Source organism: Dipodomys merriami, unplaced genomic scaffold, assembly GCF_024711535.1.
Source record: "Dipodomys merriami isolate MVZ:Mamm:240054 unplaced genomic scaffold, mDipMer1.0.p SCAF_68, whole genome shotgun sequence".
NCBI classification, from domain to species: Eukaryota; Metazoa; Chordata; class Mammalia; order Rodentia; family Heteromyidae; genus Dipodomys; species Dipodomys merriami.
In genome coordinates, this window is record NW_027206268.1 from 318,149 (window position 1) to 331,700 (window position 13,552).

A 13,552-nucleotide genomic window follows, 5' to 3' on the forward strand; every position below is an offset into this window, starting at 1 on the left:
CCGGCTCGCGTCTTAAGTGGCTCGGGCCTGGGCCGGGCCTGGCCCTTTAAGGTCTGCCGGTGCGGGCGGGGCGGGGCGGGGAGGAGGAGTGTCGGAGTCACGTGGGCCGCGGGGCGGGCGCGACTCCCGGGCCGGGTGCGCCCCCTCGGCTGCCGGCGCCGGCGCTCGGACGCGACCCCCCCCCCCCCCCCCACCCCGGTCATTCCCGCCAGGTGCGCTCCCGTCAGGTAACGCGCGGCGGGCCTCAGCCCGCGCTCGGGATCGGGGGTGCGTGTGTGTGTGGGGGGGGGGGGACCGGGTCCCCTGGTTGCCCGCGACACGTGTCCGGGGTGGGACCCCCCACACTCCGCCCGAAGTTGGGGGGACGGGGTATGTGGGGAAACTCTTGAGTGAGAAGTTCTCGTTCTTTGCTCTCCCCCCCACCCCTCCTCCCCCTCCCGCTCCCCACCCTTCCCCCCCCTCCTTCCCCCCCCCAGCAGGTTCCCCTGGACGTGCCAGGCTCCAAGGTGGGGGGGCGGCCCCCCCACTTCGAGCGCCCGGCGTAAGGGGGTTGGGGTGGGGGCCATGGATGGTGAGGCCGAGCCGGAGCAGGGGACCCCAGCACCCCCACCGCCGGCTGCCCACGGGGGACCCGCCTCCGGCCACGCTCCCACCCTCGGAGGGCGGCGAGAACCCAAGAAGTACGCGGTGACCGACGACTACCAGTTGTCCAAGCAGGTGCTGGGCCTGGGTGTGAACGGCAAAGTGCTGGAATGTTTCCACCGGCTCACTGGGCAGAAGTGTGCCCTCAAGGTTAGTGACCCCCCTCCCTCTCCCCACAGCCCCACACCCCTCTTTCTCTCTTGAGGCCTGGGGTGACCTGGCAGGGTCACCAGCATCCAGGGCCCCTGCTCAAGTTTCTATACTCAGCATCTTGTCTCATCGACCTCCTCCTACTCCCCTGGAAGGTCACACTCACGATCTTCCCTGCTTTTTTACATGTGGGGAAACTGAGGCTTCGCCTCACCTCAGCTACCTGGGTCCCAGGATCAGAATGGGGTGAGCTCGTGTACCCGGAAGGAGGGAGGGAGTGACTGCATGTTCTTGGTTCTGGCTGGGCCTGCAGGGGTTCACACAGCTTGGCTGCCTCCCATAAGAAGCTCCTGTCTTTGAGAGGGATCTGAACTTCTTTCTGCCAGAGACTGAGCACCCCCTCCCCCCCCACATACCCCAAAGGGTCACCTGGCTCACAAAATCTAGATTGGGTGTCTTGGAGTGGCTGATTTTAAGGCATAAAGTTCTGGTTTGGGACACACCCCATACCCAGAATCCTTTGAATGTGTAGTCACTGGGAACTTGATTTCATTTTTAGCTCCTGCTAGTGATACCTGCATGGGTGTAGGTTGTTAGTACAATAGGTCTTCCTGTTTTACAAGTTGTGATTGTGGGCCTGGGAGCAGAGTCCCAAAGATGTGTCTTAAATCTCTTCCCCGAGTTTGCCAGCTCTGGGACCTTGAACAATACCTTTCTTTTTTCTTTCTTTCTTTCTTCCTTTGTTTGTTTGTTTCTTTCTTTCTTTCCTCCTCCTCCTTCTCCTCCTCCTCCTCCTCCTCCTCCTCCTTCTTCTTCTTATTTTGTTTTGTTTTTGCCAGTCCTGGGGCTTCTGAATTCAGGGCTTGGGCACTGTCCTTGAGCTTCTTTTGCCCAAGGCTAGCACTCTACCACTTGAACCACAGTTCCACTTCCAGGTTTTTCTGTGGATGTAGTACTGAAGAATCAAATCCAGGGCTGCATGCATGGGAGGCAAGCACTCTACCACTAAGCCACCTTCCCAAGCCCATATCTTGAACTCTTGAAACAAAGTTCTTACTTTTGTTCAGAGAGAAAGAACAAGGGTTGATGTGAACTTCAAATGAGACAAAGCTATGGGGCGGGGGTAGGTGTGAAGAAATCTATGGGACTTAATTAGGCCACAGGACCTACACGTTTCTGAATAAGGACAGGTGTGAGTGAACATGCACTAGCTAGGTAAAGGTCACAGGCTCTGGGCCTTTCTGCCTCCCCCACGCCATACCTCAGATTACCAGGCTGGCCTGTCTTTATGGCCTGCACCTTTTCAGACTATCTCTACTCCTCTTTTCTCTATGCCCATCCTCTGGCCCTCTTGCCCAGGATGGGAGATAGTGCTTAGCAGGAAGCCTGGAATTCATGAAACACATAAAACAGGAAGAATGTGGTCACTGTCTTTCTAGTTATTGCTACTCAGTGTTGGTCTAAAGGAGCTAGGCCTCTTCCCCTTCCCCTCAGCCCCTAACCACCTGCCTGCTCCATCTTGGCTTTGCCCACAGCAAAGTGTCTTTGACCAGGTCCTTTTACTGCCTTTGCAATCCTTCTGCTCTTCTAGCTATGCTAAGCACTCGTTACTGTCCTGTTAGAAGGACCTGAAGTGCTGGCCACCTCCAGGGAACACATGGCGGGGGCATGCTGTCCTCCTGCTCCTGGTAATCTCTTGCATGTGCCTCTTTTCCAGGCCTCTTGGTTAATTGGCACCCTTTAGTTTCCTTTACCTCTATCTAGCCAAAGCCTGCAGATTTATCACCCATCCATTCCCCTGACCAGCACTTGAAAACTTAGTGGAACCTAGGATGAGTGGTCAAAAGTCACCGTGGTTTGATAGGGAGAGAGATGTTGTAGTGGGGGGGGGAGGGATGGGGGAGGGGGAGGGGGAAGGGAGGACATCATTTCTTTCCTTCCTGACTTTTTTTTTGTCTTCTCCACTTGTAATTAATGGCCTTCTGGAAGATAGAAGTGACTATAGTACTTAGGGCCTTGAAATAAAAGTAGTAGAAGGTTCTGAAGAACCTCTATTAATGCAGAACTATAGATATATATGGGAGGAAAGTGAGTCTTCTTCCTGTCCTTGCTTCTGGATTGCAGGAGTAGGACGTTTGTCCCTCTGGTTATCACTGCCTGTTGGAAGCCCTGGTACCTCTTCTTCTACTTCTCAGCATCAGGTCCTAGTGACGTAGGTCTTTTTTTGGGGGGGGGCAGTTATGGAGCTTGAACTCAGAGCCTGAGCACTATACCTGAGCTTCTTTGGCTCCAGGTTAACACTCTTACCACTTGAGCCACACAGCACCACTTCCAGCTTTTTCTGTGTATGTGGTACTGAGGAATCGAACGTAGGGCTTCATGCATGGTAGACGAGCACTCTACCACTAAGCCACCTTCCCAGGCCCGTAACTTAGGACTTCTTATCAATGCTAGGGCTATCTTACCAAGGACAGTTTCCTTCCCCAGGGTAACATATAGCTAAGGTGTGCCAGGCTACTTTGCATACTGTCTGTAGGATTAAAATAACTTGCAGAACCACAATGTCAAAGACAGCATAGTTTCCCTGACTGGTGGGAAATGAAGCCCTGGAGATCAGATCTCACCTGAGACCACACAGAGCTGTGGAGCGCATGCACACTTCGAACCTTTAAATGTGGCATTCAAGGCTAGTGCGCTCCAGTCTGGCCCTCTTGCCTTTCCTTCCCCTAGGTGAAATCTCTTCCATCCCCTATACTGGAGAATGTGGTCCCATCTGTCAAGCTTCCTCGCCAGCTTTTCCCAGGATGCTTTCCAGAGTCTAGAATCTATGCCACTGGAGGCAATAGAATCTTCTTTGACCCCTATAGCTGTAATACTCATTTTTGACTCAAAGCTCCCTTATAGCTGTAGCACCTGGGATTATACCTGATTTAGCATTGGGATTACAACTAGTGGCTCATAAATGCTTATTAAAAAATAACCTGACTAAGCCAGGCACCGTTGGCTTATGCCTGTAATCCTGGCTATTCAGGAGGCTGACATCTGAGGATCATAGTTTGAAGCCAGCCTTGGCAGGAAAGTCCATAAGACTCATCTCCTATAAACTACAACAACAACAACAAAAAAGCCAGAAGTAGAGCTGTGACTTAAGTGGTAGAGCACTAGCCTTGAGCACAAAAGCTCAAAGACAGCACCCAGGTCCTAAGGTCAAGCCCCAGGACTGGCACCAAAGTATAAAATTAAATTTCATTCATTTTTTTTTTTTTTTTTTTAGTCAGTCCTGGGGCTTGAATTCTGGGCCTGGGAGCTGTCCCTTAGCTCTTCAACTCAAAGTGAGCGCTCTACTGCTTGAGTCAGTGCCACTTCCAGTTTTTTAGTGGTTTATTGTAGATATGAGTTTCCTGCCTAGGCTGGCTTTGAACCGTGATCCTCAGATCTCAGCCTCTGGAGTAGCTAGGATTACAGGTGTGAGCCACCGGCGCCTGGCTATAAAATTAAATTAAAAAACAACAACAACACAGACTTGGCCCCTTGGAAAGAAAGAGAGAGAGAGAGAGAGATTCCTGCTTGGTGTTATACCAGAATCACGATCCACCTACTTTAGGCTTTCTGTCATTATTGAGATCACAGTTGCTTGCTTACACACCACTGTACCCAGCTAATGGCTGAGAAAGGTTCTCTTCTACTTCTCTTCCCAAGTAGCTAGCATCACAGATGTAAGCCAGTGGTACCTGACCAGGAATAGTTTTTTTTTTTTCCTAGTTTCTCCAAGATATGTCATAGAGAAATAAGTCCCTGTCCTAAGGTTGGGACTTTGCTAAGGAATCCAACAGCTCTGCTGACGCAGTCCCCCCACCCCCCACCCCGCCAGAGTCCATGGGGAAAGATATAAGGAGAAAGGACATTCTCTGCCTTGAGGTCAGCAGCTGGGCCACACCTTAGTTAAGGATCTCTTCCTACCCAGAATGCCAGGAGAAAGGCAGAAAGGGAATCCTTGTAGAGAGCCAGACACCGTGGACTCTGGATGCCCCACCCTCCATTGCACTCTGGGCGAGGCCGGCCTGTTGGGGCTGGTGTGACTGAGCTGGATTTGAGGCCTAGGTGCGGTTGCCCTACCCCCCCCCCCCCCCCATGGTCTCCAGACCGGTCAGATCAGCCACTTGGTACTAAGTCAACAAATCAGGAGCTTGTGGAAGCACTGGTATGCCTGCAAATGAAATAATGTCACTTCTCCTGAGCTTCTCCCAGACTTGAAGGAAAGATCTGAGAGCTTTGAGCCGCTACCATGAATTGGGAGGAGTAAGCACTTTGCCTAATGTGTTTTCATGAGAGCATAAAACATCTTACGAAGAGTGAAAGTAGAATATAGGTGCTCGATTGTTCTAAGATTCTGTTTTTTGTTTTGTTTTGGTTTTGGTTTTTCTTTTTGGCAGCATTAGGGGTTGAATCTAGGACATAGTGCTTACTAGGCAGGGACTCTACCACTTGTGCCAGTCCCCCAGCTTTTGCTTTGTGGCTGATGTTCTTCCCCCTGAGCCATGCCTCCAAGGAGGATTTAATTCTTTTTTTTTGATCAGTCATGGAGCTTGAACTTCAGGACATAGGCACTGTCTCTTCACTTTTTCACTCAAGGCTAACAGCTTCACTGCTAGCTTCTTTTTGTTGGTTAATTGGAAATAAAGAGTCTCACTGCCTAGTCTGGTTTTGAACCACAGCCCTCAGATCTCAGCTTCCTCAGTAGCTAAGATTATAGGTGTGAGCCACCAGCACCTGGCTTAGAATTTTTTTTGGGAGGTGGTGGTGGTGGTGGTCATGGGACTTGAACTCTGGGCCTGGGCACTGTCCCTCAGCTCTTCAGGTCAAAGATAGTGCTCTAGCATTTGAGCCACAGCACCACTTCTGGTTTTCTGGTGGTTCATTGGAGATAAGTATCTCATTCCTGCCCAGGCTGGCTTTAAACTGGGATCCTCAGATCTCCGCCTTCTGAGTAGCTAGGATTACTGGCCTGAGCCGCTGGTGCCCAGCATAGAGTAGGTAGGATTACAGGTGTGAGCCACCAGCACCTGGTTTAGGATTAGGTCTTGGTAGCAGTTATCCACCCTGTATTTATGCCAACAGACACTCTAGAGGTTGGAGGCTCTTCTTTGAGTACTCTAGATGCATTTTTGGATGGTACATACTGTTGTCATAAGAACTTACATGGATTCCCTCTATACCTAAGAGAGCCAGCCCTTTATGGAACAGAGGGACAACATGGAGGGAGCTGCAGTTCCTGGGGTCCCCCTCCCCCAACGCTTTTGTCCCTTTGGAACTAAGTGGATTAGGACTTGTGTGATTGTGATAGAAATCCTGCTGTGTGGGAACCTCAGAAGCTTTGCCTCAAGGAAACCATGAACTTCCAGAGGCCTTTTGAGCTCTACATCAACAGACATGTTGAGAATATTGATTTTATTGATTTTATTTTATTTTCTCGGTGGTGGGTCTTGAACTCTGGCCCAGGGCACTGTCCCTCAGCTCTTTAGCTCAAGGCGAGCGCTCTACCACTTGAGCCACAGCGCCACTTCCGGTTTTCTGGTGGTTCATAGGAGATCAGAGTCTCATGGACTTTCCTGCCCGGGCAGGCTTTGAACCACGATCCTCAAATCTCAGCCTCCTGAGTAGCTAGGGTGATTTTATTTATTTTTTAATGTGGGTTGGTATTACAGTTGCCTTTGTTTTTCTTTGTCCTTGCTTTCTGTATGCACATGGCACTGTCTTTCTGTCTGTTTCTGCTTCCTCGTCTCTCTCGTTTCTCCTTCCCTGCCTGTTTCTCCCGCGGTGGCTCAGTGTCTGCTTTCTCAGGACTCAGCACAGCCTGTCTCAAGTGTTTCAGGCTGGGCTGGATGGATTCCTTGCAACCCATCGCCAGAGGACAGGGCAAGGACGGGGAAGGGCTGAGGGATTCCTTCCGGTCAGCCTGCAACTCCTTACCCTGCCTAGGGGAGGAAGGGGCGGGACAGGAACCACAAAAAGAAATTCTGCTATCCCCATGCCATTCCCTGGGCTCCCTTCTGCTGTCAGCCTGAACCAGGTGCGGGCAGCCTTGGCAGTCAAGAGAGTGGAGTCACAGACACTTGGGCTTGGGTTGTAACCCGAGGTGTCCCCTGTGGAGTGTGAGAAAGTAACTTTAGCTGCCATCTCTGCTGTCAGGTCTCCTTTTATGGCTCAAAAGGCTGGGGCTATTACTTGGGACAACAGTGTGTGATTAGATACATTATGGCCCCTAAGGCTCCCTGGCCATAATCGGGAAAGGAAGTGCCTGGATTGTGACCTAATCCAGAGCATCAGAGCCCACAGAGGAGGTAGGAGGAATAGGACTCAAGATGTGTTCTTCCACGGGCTTGGAGTGTGGCTTAGTGGTAGAGTTCTTGCCTAGCATGCATGAAGAAGCCCTGAGTTCGATTCCTCAGTACCACATACATAGAAAGAGCAGGAAGTGGCACTTTGGCTCAAGTGGTAGAGCACTAGCCTTGAGCTAAAGAACCTCAGGGAAAAGGTCTAGGCCCTGAGTTCAAGCCTCAGGACTGGTCAAAAAAAAAAAAAGTGTTCTTCCAGCTGTGAACCAGTGGCTAATGCTTATAATCCTAGCTACTTAGGAGTCTGAGGTTGGGTGATCACAGTTCGAAGTCAACCCGGGCAGAGAAATCTCCCACTACCTACCAAAAACGCTGGAGTAGATCAAGCGGTAAAATGTTAGCCTTGAGCAAAAAAAAAACTTCAGGGAATTGCCTAGGCCCTGAGTTCAAATCCAGGACTCTCACACGCACACACACACACACACACACACACACACACACACACACACACACACACATACATATGCTTACACACACACACACACACATATGCTTCCATTTTCCACAGGGTAGAATGGAGTGTGAGCATCCCTTCACTATCTGGGATGAGCCCCAAGACTCTAGATGACCTCCAATCCCCTTACCCAGTCAAGATCAGGGTCTAAATGGCCCAGGCCAGCCAGGCACAGGTGGCTCATGCTTGTCATCCTAGCTACTCAGGATGCTGAGATCTGAGGATCATAGTTCAAAGCCAGCCTGGGCAGGAAAGTCCATGAGACTCTTATCTCCAATAAACCACCAGAAAAATGGAGGTGGTGCAGTGGCTCAAGTGGTAGAATGCTAGCCTTGAGCTGAAGAGCTGAGGGACAGCGCCCAGGCCCAGAGTTCAAGCCCCATGAGCAACAACAACATCAAAAAATGGCTCAGTCCTTGACTTGCTGCATTTATTGTCTTATTCCTAAGAGCTTAGCATCTACAGAAGATCTAGGACTTGTTTCATAAATGCTCCCCTGACACAGACAACCTCCTTCTTAGGACCTAGCAGGTGCTCTGGGGGACTAAATGCAAACAGCGGGATCTAAGAATGAGTTTTCACTTCTCGCGAGAGATGCAGACAACAAGGTTCAGAAAAGCCCAGTAACTTACTCACATAGCGGAGATGTGTCCAGGCCGGGGTGGGACCCAGGCCTGGCTGGCAGCCAATCTTGGCCCTCAGCCATCCATCCCTCTATTTTGCAAGCTCAGCTTGGACTAGGAATCACTGTCTACCCTTTTGTAAAAATGAAGGGCTGGGGTGGGGTGCTCTGCTTGGCAAGGGCTCCCTTCTGGCTTTGAAGACACTTTTGGTAGGCTGTGATCGTAAGACGTATCAGGGAAGCAGGTTGAGGAGTCAGGGATCCCTTGTTTGCTTCTAGGGGCTGTTCTCTCAAGGTGTGGAGACTGGCCAGAACCCCCTTCCCCCATGACTGTCCTTGGCCACCCAGTGAGGGGTGTTGCCAGGGAAACAGTCAGCTGAGGTGACGGATGACCAGGTTTGTGGTTAGCTAGGGATAGAAACTCTGGGGCTATGACTCAGATTTGAGGACCCATCTCTCTCTCTTTCTCTACCCCCCCCCCTCTTTCTCCACAGCCTAGTAAAATGCTTGAGTCAGAGAGCATCCTTGCTCTCTGGAACACAAGTGAGTCACCACAGTCCATTCCTTTGACACACAAATTCCTCAGTGCTACCAGGCACCGGGTCCACAGCAGGCAACATCTCCCGCTTCTCTTCCTCGTGGCTGTGGCTCTATAGCACAATACTCAGAGAAAAGGAAATTCCTCTAGAAGCTGGCTGAGTGTTGGGGCCTTGGGAACCGTCTGGTTGGATAAGAATAGAGGGAGAGCTGGATGCTGGTGGCTCATGCCTGTAATCCTGGCTACTCAGGAGGCAGAGATCTAAGGATCACGGTTCAAAGCCAGCCTGGGCAGGAAAGTCTGTTAGACTCTTATCTCCCTTTCACTGCCAGAAAACTGGAAGTGGTGCTGTGGCTCAAGCGGTAGAATGCTCACCTTGAGCTGAAGAGCTGAGGGACAGCGCCCAGGCCCATAATTCAAGCCCCATGACTGACATAAAAAGAAAAAAAAAAATAGAGGGAGAGCCGGGTGCTGGTGGTTCACACCTGTAATTCCATCTACTCAGGAGCCTGAGATTTGAGGGTTGCAGTTCAAAGCCAACTGGGTATCTCCAATGAACCACCAGAAAACCGGAAGTGGTGGTGTAGCCTTGATCTGAAAAGCTGAGGGACAGGGCCCAGGCCCAGAGTTCAAGCCCAATAGCCAACAACAACCACAACAACAAAGAATAGCGGGAGAAAGGAGCCAGAGAGCTTCCAGCTGGGAAGCTGGAAGCCTGGATGTGTCTCTGGTGCTGCTAGGGGAGGAACGCTGGTTGCTGGTGCTGGCCCTGGCCTGTGTGTGGAGCTGCAGGGACACGGATGAAACAGAGGGAAAGGGAAGACATACACAGAGTTGATGCAGGATTAAAGAATGGCAGGACGAGCCAGGCATCCGTGGCTAGTGCCTGTAATCCTAGTCACTTTGGAGGCTGAGATCTGAGGATCTCAATTCAAAGCCAGCCCAGGCAGGAAAGTCCAGTTAATTACAAATAAACAGCCAGAATAGAGCTGTAGCACAAGTGGTAGAGCACTAGCTTTGAGCAAAAAAGCTTAGGGACAGGGCTCAGACCCTGAGTTCAAGCCCTGGGAGAGAGAGAGAGAGAGAGAGAGAGACACACACACACACACACACACACACACACACACACACATGGCTGACTGAGGCTAGCAACCAACCATTTAAGGCATGACACCACTTCCATCTTTTTCTGCTTATGTGGTACTGAGGAATGGAACCCAGGGCTTCATGTTGGCCAGGCAAGCACTCTACCACTGAGCCACATTCCCAGCCCAACTACAATCTGATTTAGACCCAGGTGGGATCACTGACCTCTTGCCCGGGCTGGCTTTGAACCATGACCCTCAGATTGCAGCCTCTTGGGTAGCTCGATAACAAATGTGAGCCACTAGCACCTGGCTTTTTTTTTTTTTTGGGTCAGTCGAGGGGCTTGAACTCTGAGTCTGGGCGCTGTCCCTCAGCTCTTCAGCTCAAGGCAAGTGCTCTACCACTTGAGCCACAGTGCCACTTCCGGTTTTCTGGTGGTTCATTGGAGATAAGAGTCTCACAGAGTTTCCTTCTGGGGCTGGCTTTGAACCGTGATCCTTCGATCTCAGCCTCCTGAGTAGCTAGGGTTACAGGCATGAGCCACCAGTGCCTGGCTTTGTTTCTGTTTTTTTTTTTAAATAAAGACAATAGAAAAATTATGACAAGCTATGACAGGAAGAAAGCACATGGCATAGACACACCATGGGGAAGAGGGTGGTTTGGTCTGTCTCCACCATCTTGAGCTATCTCTCATTGCTTTCTTTGTCACGGGCCTTGGGTTAAACAGTAGATCTCCTGTGTGTTTCCCTGGAGGCCAAAGACATGTACCACTCACTCCGTCCTCATTTCCTCATCCTCTCATCCTTTCTGCCTCCTTATTCTTCAGAAGCTCCATTTCACTTGACAGGAAGGTTTTGGGTTATCGGCTTCTCCTTGGGCCCTTCTGTGTTGTGTTCTCCAAGCTGATATTGGGACTTGTGTCCCTCTGTCCCTCGCAGGGGTGGGGGTAGGGGTGAAGCAGCTATGTGCAACCGTCTCCATTCTCTGGAAGCCAGTAAAAGATCTGGGTTTGAGTCCTGACTTGATACATTGTCGGTCAATTCGGGGCTAGTCAGTTCCCCTCAGAGAGTCAATCTCCCCATGGGGAGAAGGACCAAGTGGGTTCTTTTCTCGAGATGGTGGGTTCTATATGAGATACCCAGGACAGGTACTACTAGCTGGGCACTGAAGCGGGGTAGCTGCTATGGTGGAGGCTCCAACACCGATCAACCGGGGGCCTGGTGTTTGGGGAGCCAACCTTTGTGGAACTCGGCATCGGGAAGGACAGGCTGTGGTCAGAACCTGACGGAGCCTGGTCTAACATGACATGAGGCCGACTAGTCCACGGCTGCACAATCAGTTCAATCAGCCACAGAAGCTGGGGAAATGAGTGTGTGAGAGAATCATGGCACACATTCGAGCCTCTCATCTGAGACAGTGGCTAGGAAGTTTGATTCAACATCACTGCCCGCTCACCAGGAGCGCCACACTCTTGGGGGGGCCTAGGTCCATGCTGAACCTAGCACGCCTGAAGCCCCAGGTTTGATTCCCCAGTACCACATACACAGAAACAAACCAGAAGTGGTGCTGTGGCTTAAGTGTAAGAGAGCTAGCCATGGGTAAAAGAAGCTCAGGGATAGTGCCCAGGCCCTGAGTTCAAGCCCCAGGACTGGCAAAAGAAAAAGAGAACAAAATCTGTGTATCTGTTCTCCTTTGCCAAGGCTTCTAGGAAGCTCAGAATTAAAATTTGTCTTTTTGAAGCTGGATCTAATGGCTTACTCGTGTAGTTACAATACTTGGGAGGCCGAGGCAGGAGGATTGACAGTTTGAGACTAAGCCTAGGTCTACATCGTGAAACCCTGTTTTGGAAAAAAAAAAAAAGTCTTCGTTTTTAGTTATGCACTTCAGTTGGTTTCTGGTAGTTTTACCTTTGCACTCTAAAGAGACTCAAAATGCTTTGGTTTGGTTTGGTTTCTTTCCTGTATGGGAATTACAAAAGGCCTGAGATCCTGGGCCCAATAAGCAAGGCATGTGGACATAATGGGATATGGGGTCAGAGAGAGGAGCTGGAACGGCCGGCTCTGGGACCGGAGTCCTTGGGGTCATGAGTCGGCATGCCAGCTAGAGCTTTATCTTCTTAATTCGTTTGTCTCACCGATGGGAGAGATTACACGTCAGCTCTCTTCCTCTGGCTAGACTGTATGTTCTGGCCACAGACACAGAGCAGACAGGCTGGGGTGGCAGGTAGACTGGCCTGGGGCGTAGGGGTTGGAGTTTTGGCTGTAGGGGTGGCGGATGAAGCTGCTTGTCCAGGCTGGCAGTCTCTACGCCTCCTCTGGTTGAGAAATGGGAGACGCTGTGTACGCTTCTGCTTGAGGAGGGTCCTGCCTAAGCGTGAGCTAATGGGGTACTAGCTTGTACGGCTGGGTATGTGGACTTGGGTAGGAGATCTTTCCTGAGCTGATGAGGCTGGAGAAGAATGGCAGAGTGCTGCTGGGTATTGGTGGCTCACGCCGGTCATCCTAGCTACTCAGGAGGCTGAGATCTGAGGATCACAGTTCAAAGCCAGCCTAGGCAAGAAACTCCATAAGCCTCTTATCTCCAATAAACCACTCAGAAAACTGGAAGTGGTTCTATGGCTCAAGTGGTAGAGCGATCGCCTTGATCTGAAGAGCTGAGGGATAGTGCCCCGGCCCAGATGCTGTTCCCTGAGCTTTTATTCCATTTCTGGCTTTTTAGTGGTTCATTGTAGGTGAGACTTTCATGAGAGTTTCCTGCCTAGGCTGACTTCGAACCACGATCTTCAGATCTCATCCTTCTGAGTAGCTAGGATGGTAGGTGTGAGCCACCAGCACCTGGCCTGCTGGTCGGTCTTTCTTTCTTTCTTTCTTTCTTTCTTTCTTTCTTTCTTTCTTTCTTCTTTCCTTCCTTCCTTCCTTCCTTTCTTTCTTTCTTTCTTTTTTTTGCCGGTTGTGGGGCTTGAACTCTGGGCCTGGGCGCTGTCCCTCAGCTCTTCAGCTCAAGGCGAGCACTCTACCACTTGAGCTACAGCGCCACTTCCGGTTTTCTGGTGGTTTATTGGAGATAGAAGTCTCACAGTCTCTCCTGCCCGGGCTGGCTTTGAACCGCTATCCTCAGATCTCAGCCTCCTGAGTAGCTAGGATTACAGGCATGAGCCACCAGCGCCCGGCTCTTTCTTTCTTTCTTTCTTTCTTTCTTTCTTTCTTTCTTTCTTTCCTTCCTTCTTTCCTTCCTTCTTTCCTTCCTTCTTTCTTTCTTTCCTTCTTTCTTTCCTTCTTTCTTTCTTTCTTTCTTTCTTTCTTTCTTTCTTTCTTTCTTTCTTTCTTTCTTTCGTCAGTTGTGGGGCTTGAACTCTGGGCTTGGGCGCTGTCCCTGTGCTCTTCAGCTCAAGACGAGCGCTCTACCTCTGGAGCCACAGTGCCACTTCCGGTTTTCTAGTGGTTAATTGGAGATAAGAGTCTCATGGACTTTCCTGCCTGGGCTAGCTTTGAACAGGGATCCTCAGATCTCAGCCTCCTGAATAGCTAGGATTACAGGTGTGAGCCACCAGTGCCTGGCTCTGCCGGTCTTTCTTGAGCGTCTCCTTATGGCCAGCTGTCTGCTGGAAGAGCAGCTGGGAACATGGCTCAGCGGTAGAATACTCACCTAGCACTTGTGAAGCCCTG

At 50.8% G+C, this 13,552-nt stretch overlaps 1 protein-coding gene across 1 annotated transcript in view; it reads left to right on the plus strand.

The window, feature by feature from the left end:
• Nucleotides 1-479: 479 nt before the first annotated feature.
• Nucleotides 480-13,552, plus strand: part of LOC138815942 (MAP kinase-activated protein kinase 3) — a 29,004-nt gene continuing 15,931 nt past the window's right edge. The window contains exon 1 of the mRNA XM_070005338.1: nt 480-792. Coding sequence (XP_069861439.1) covers nt 565-792 — 228 coding nt within the window. The 5' untranslated portion in view covers nt 480-564. The remainder of the gene's footprint in view (nt 793-13,552) is intronic.